The following is a 6,000-nucleotide window of genomic DNA, read 5'->3' as shown; positions in this document are numbered from 1 at the left end:
ATTCGTTATTACGAAAACAAGAAATGAAAATGAATAATAACGAGAAGAAAATGAAGAGACTAGCTCAGCAGTCCCACCAGGACCTTTTTTTCACAGAACAGTGTGTGCTCACGCCACCACACTGTTTAAATGTGGGTTTATACACAAACCATAAAACACTTGAAGCAGTTGGACAGAGAGCGACTGCTTTACATTTTTCTGTCAGCACATATTAATGCACTGTTGATGCTTTTGCCCACAGCTCATTGTCTCTGGCTTTGTGTAAATACGTGCCACTTCATCCTCGCTCCATTTTCACGACTCTACAGCACAAGACAGTAACCATGTACACTGCAGCTGTGATTGTATGCATTTATGGATGGGGAGAGGATTTTTTTTTTAATCTTTGGAATATCTGTGTATTTCTGTTCTGTCTGATTCCCCAGTTTTTACTATATTATCTACTGCATTTGAAAAGTAAAAATAGATTAGAATACATGTGTCATTTGTTTAGGGGTTGACTTGGTACTGACTCATACAGTAGTCAGTAGTAATGTGGAGTAAAAATAACTGATAATATTTCATTAAATTCCTGTCTCCACGCTGTCTCTTAACAATCTGTCTGCAGTTGCTGAGTTTAAAAAGATTCTACTTATTTCTCAAAATGTTTAATTTGGTATTTTCACCACAACATGACTCCTGAAAGAGCTTTATAGTGCATGTTGATTGGTCCTTTGTTTGGATTAGGACATAGTGTCACAGCGTAGCAAATGGTCTTGAAACCTTTTCCTGTGCAGCAGTAAGAATAATTTCTTATCCGCACAGTTTCCAAGCTTAGCTCGGATTCTTAACTCGGTAACTCAAGTGCGAATCTTGACATGAAAGCCAAAACAGGGTCTCGCTTTTGCAGCTGCGGTTAATGGTCCTAGTTGTCATCATCAGCTTAACCGCATCTTTCTGCCAAATTTCGTATCCTGAATGAAACAAGGTAGATTAAGTGTTTCAGTAAGATTCAATAAAAGCACGATTACTCAAAGACAAGATTACAAATGTCATTTTGCATGTTGAACATTGTGTATAAAATGCAAACCTTTGGTCCATATAAGAAAACAAAGTTACCACGCTTCATATTAACGGTTGCTATTTCAGTCCTGCAGCATCTGGTGTTCTCAAGCATTTTGGCTGGTGAGGTGAAATATCCTGTACTTTCATAATAACATAAGGAGTAAAGTTCCCTAAGTAACAACCTCCAAGCTGGTTTGGCCAGTCAATTATGTGCAGAGGTGCTAAAGTCACAGATTTGGTTAAAATAATATTAAAAGTTATAAATGAGTCCTAAAAGACAGAAAGTCCATCCTGAGATAACTTTTTTATTATTTACAACAGTGGCATCCCCGCTTTATTCAAGCGGAAATAAAAATAATCAACTGCAGACTAACTTATTTTGAAAGTCTGCACAGGAAGTCTCTGCGTTTACGCCTGTAAACTTGACCGTGAGCTGCGGGAAACTGATTTCGGTCCTCATTCGGCTCCGCGGAGGCGTCCAGTGCGGATGCAGGACATCACAACCTGGCTTTTGCTCTTCATCTTTTTCATTTCCTGCATCATGGAATTTCAGAGAGTTCCGGAACAGAATGAAAGTGAACTCTTCAGCAGGCTTTAGATGAAGCCCGGACACCTGAGTTTCTCCTGGTAGGACAGCTGACAGCTGACCGGCGCCTGTTGGAGGAGCAAAATATGAGAAGTTTGCTGTTTGTCACCGCGTGTTTCTGGACGTGTCCGCTCATGGTGAGTCCCTCACACTGTTTACAGCCATTTAGTGAATGTAAGAGTGACACAAAGGGTTAAATTGCAATAATAATAATAATAATAATAATAATAATAATATAGTAAATCTCATTATCATATTAAATACTTTTATTATTTGCACAAATAAACCAGAACAATTAAAAATGCAAGTAAAGACAAAAATTGTAATTAACAATTACAAGATAATTACCTATAATTATCTATAATTACGCTAATAACTCTAATTGTCTTTAATTATTATGAAACAGCACATTTCCGTTGCAACTCAAACAATGACAATATGGACTTGACCTTATTGGCATAAAACAGCTCGAATTGTATTAGTTAGCTGCAAGTAATTCATTTGAAATAATCCGCTCATTAACTTATCGATTATCAACATAGTTGTGTGTAACATGTCAGAATGTTGTTAAAATGGCCAAGTTGTTGGAGGAGAAAAGCAAGAGGTTTGAATGTATTAGCTTTGACTCTAGAAAAGTTTGCTGGACACTTGTTGATAGAAGAATATACATTTAAAAGCCACAAACATGATCTTTAGAAGCTGGAATCTCCGTCTTTTTGTAGCAGTTTTGCTTTAATAATATTAGACGATTGATCAGAATGAATTAAATCTGATTATCCAGTTATGGACTTACTGTTTCATTTTAAATGATTAATTCTTCATATTTAATGTAACTATTTAGCAAGTACTGTATTTTTATAAATTGAGGAGTCCTTTGTCCTACCTACAAGTAGATCTCACAAAGCTTTTTAAAGTAAAAACATCTTTAAATCTTGAAAGTTGTTTCCCTTCTCTGAGAAATTATAAAAGGTTTTGGACTTTTTTCTGGCATTTTATTGAAAAGAAAAATCATTACTCCGTTCAGGAATTACTTAGCAGATTGTTATTCAGACTAAATGTAATTTGAATCGCTAAGTAAAAGTAATCATTAGGTTGTTTCTGTAGCAAATAAACACAGAGGGCAGCGGGACTTATCCTGTTAGCATTTATCTTGTCATTATTTAAGATCACTTGTAGAAATAATATCTACTGTCCTGCCATTATCCCACTCTTTTCCCAGTCTTTCACATTTGACCTGTCCTTTCCCTATCTTGATCCACCTTCTAGGATAAACAGTGGAAGTGCTCTCCGTCACTCTTCCCATAAGCCTCCTTTGACTAAAAGCAGAGCGAGCTGTCAAAATGTCCACAACACCCAAAACAAATGTGAGGGTTTAATTATCTTACGGCTGCAGCCCCAAGTACACAAAAACCTTTCTATGTAAGCACAGATTCTTTAGCAATGCTTCTTCTCTCATGGACACTTAATGTTCTGGTGGGGATTCAGTGTCTGTTTTTGCCCAGAAATGCACATTTTCCTAATGTGAATTTCAATAATTTATTACAATAAATTGCATATAACAGTTTGGTCTAAGTGTTTTTATCAGCTTGGTTTCCCAAAATGAGCAAAACTGTCAAATTGAACTACTTATTAAAAGGGCCCCATTTTTTATCATTTTTGTTTACATTTCTGTGGGTCTCACACACAAAATATGAGAAAAGTCTACCTTTTATTCGCTTTGAGTAAAAGTCTATTTAAACAGGCCAGTCAGATCTCTCTCCCTTTATGAGGTCATAGAGGGAATGTTTACATAATCATAAAAGTGATAATTCTACTATTTAAATTATTATTTAAAATGAATGAGGAGGCCAAAATATTAGAACCACCTGTTAAATAAGAATTCTAATCTTGAAGACTTTTGCACTGTACACAGAACATTGTTTTAGCCATGTAAGTTCACTGAAGTCACCAGAATGGTGCTATTTGGTCTGCAGGGACCTGATGATACATACTGTACGTGTACATGTAGGAAGAGTGGGAGATCGTGGGCAATGTCACAATTTGACTGGATTCAAATTTAATGTTTGGTTTTATTTTTTATTTCATATTTAAAGAATCACTTCTCTTTTTTAAAATCATTCCCTGACTGAGAAAATAGAGAAGAGGCACCAAGTCAATTGAAAGTTTGGCAAGTGCTGCAAACAGACAGTCCCACAATCTGCTGTCCACCATTGTTTTTAATTGTGTTTTTAATTGACTGAATGGGAATAAACAATAGTGGCGTTTATATGAACTGCTTCTGATAAAGGTCACGGTCTGACCAAACAGAGAGCAGGAACCATGTAACCTCTGGCTGTATAAGCACACCTGCCAGGGTGTCAGTGCTGAAGAGGTTTTTTGCTTTTGTCCTGTATTTATTTCTGAACTGGCCCCGGTTTATGTTGCGCGCATGATTTCTGCAGCCTCAGTGCACCAGAGGATGGCAGGGACCCAGGTGTGAACCCGCTCATGACCACAGCGGTATATTAGGTTCATCTGTCTGAACACGGACTGCAGGGTAGCCAGATCCAACTCTGCACAGTGGATTTGCCATTTCCTGATGACAGCGTGAGGATAAGCAAAGAATCCCTGTGAACGTTCTGACTTCACATCAGCTGTGATGATTTAGTCTGTGCGAGTTCGAAGATGGCTGGATTGAGCTAATTGTGCTGGTAAAATCTTTGTCATAGTGTTGATACACATCTAGTAGAATGTGTTTTTATTCAGTAAAGGGAAAAAGTAATCTGTACTTTAACATGAAAAGAAATGCAGTACGTATAAGTAATGCTCGGTGTGATGACCCAACATGATGAAATGCAGATATACAAGAACCATTCAAATTTACAAAAGTAAAATTTCACACTACTTCTGAAAGTTGTTTAAATAAAATAAGCTTTTATTTATTACATTCAGAGACTTGGTACAATTTTCCAAATAAATCTCAGGATGATAACATAGGGTGACTACAGTTGGAGCTTTCCAGGGTTCTCACCTCTCAAATCACAGGTTTATGTTTTATTTGTTCCTCTGACAAGCTTGTTCATGCTGCACAATGCTCAAGGGCTCTGTGTAATTTAAAAAAAACATGATTTCATCAATGAGAGGCTGAAATACAGTAAAACTGTAACATAAACATATACCATAGTTAAATTATTATAGGGAAAAAAATTATAGGCACCATCCAGCTTGTTATCAGCGGACAGTTCAAAAGCCTGAATCTCTGAGGGTATGGGGGGCATTAGTGCCTATGGTGTGGGCAGCTCACACATCTGGAAAGGCTCCATCAACATATGCTGCCATCCAGACAATGTCTCATGCAGAGAAGACATTGGATATTTCAGTAAGACAATGCTAAACCAGGACTGTAGAGCAGCTAGAATCCTGCATTAGACAAGAATGGCACAAAACTCGTCTCCTACAACTCCAGCATTTGGTCTTTTCACTTCATAGACATTTACAGACAGTTGGTTAAAGAACTTTTTTGAGATGTTTTGCTGCCATCAAATGAGTTAATATTTTCCATTAAGTTTCAATATAGATGTTGTGAATAAAATATGGGTTGATGAAATTTGAAAATCATTGCATTCTATTTTTGGTTTACATATCTTCACAACTTTTTGGAATTGAGGTTGTATTTTATTTGTTGCCATTGTACTATTTTTTATCAAACATGATTTTTGACATGATTTGAAAATCATTGCATTGCGTTTTTTTTCTCCCAATTGTCAAGATGTGTGACTGAGAAAATAAAAGTAAAATAAACTTGATCACACAGAAAATAAACTAAAAGAATAAACTAAATTTGTTTAATATTTTGTCGCAACTTTTTTTTTTTTATTTTACAATGACTGAAACATCGGAGGTTTCGTCTGTTAATTTGAGGGTGATCTACTGTAACTTAAGTAATTCACACACTCCTGGTGGAGAGTGTGTTTGCCATCACTTCGTCTCTTTTTTTTGGTCTCACATGCAGGATCTCGATGACTATTCATGATTTTAAAAGCTAAAGTGAATAAATGGAAATGAAATGCAATCAAACATGTCTTATCATCAAAATGTACATTTAAATGTTGGGTATTTCTAGATTATGGACGAATTTATAAGCCCCAGTTTGTTGAAACAATAGGAAACAATAAAGTCGAACACAACCTCTGCAGGCAAAGCGCACACACACACACACACACAGACACACTCACACACAGACACCTGATAAAGAAACATCTGGAGTGTGAACACTGATTCAGAAGTCAGCAGTTGTGACTGTACATTTCAACTTTAAGTCAGATTTTTTTTGGAAATACACCAAAAAATATTAAAGTAGTAATTATGCAACCTTGTTTTTTTTGTTGTTG

At 36.3% G+C, this 6,000-nt stretch overlaps 1 protein-coding gene across 1 annotated transcript in view; it reads left to right on the top strand.

Annotated features, from left to right (window-relative positions):
- The first annotated feature begins 1,495 nt into the window (after window positions 1-1,495).
- LOC137098784 (vasoactive intestinal polypeptide receptor 2-like) overlaps window positions 1,496-6,000 on the top strand; it is a 41,820-nt gene continuing 37,315 nt past the window's right edge. Inside the window, exon 1 of the mRNA XM_067475378.1 lies at window positions 1,496-1,767. Within this exon, the coding sequence (XP_067331479.1) occupies window positions 1,717-1,767 (51 nt within the window). The 5' untranslated portion in view covers window positions 1,496-1,716. The remainder of the gene's footprint in view (window positions 1,768-6,000) is intronic.

Source organism: Channa argus, chromosome 14, assembly GCF_033026475.1.
Source record: "Channa argus isolate prfri chromosome 14, Channa argus male v1.0, whole genome shotgun sequence".
NCBI classification, from domain to species: domain Eukaryota; kingdom Metazoa; phylum Chordata; class Actinopteri; order Anabantiformes; family Channidae; genus Channa; species Channa argus.
This window is presented reverse-complemented; position numbering and strand designations above follow the sequence as displayed.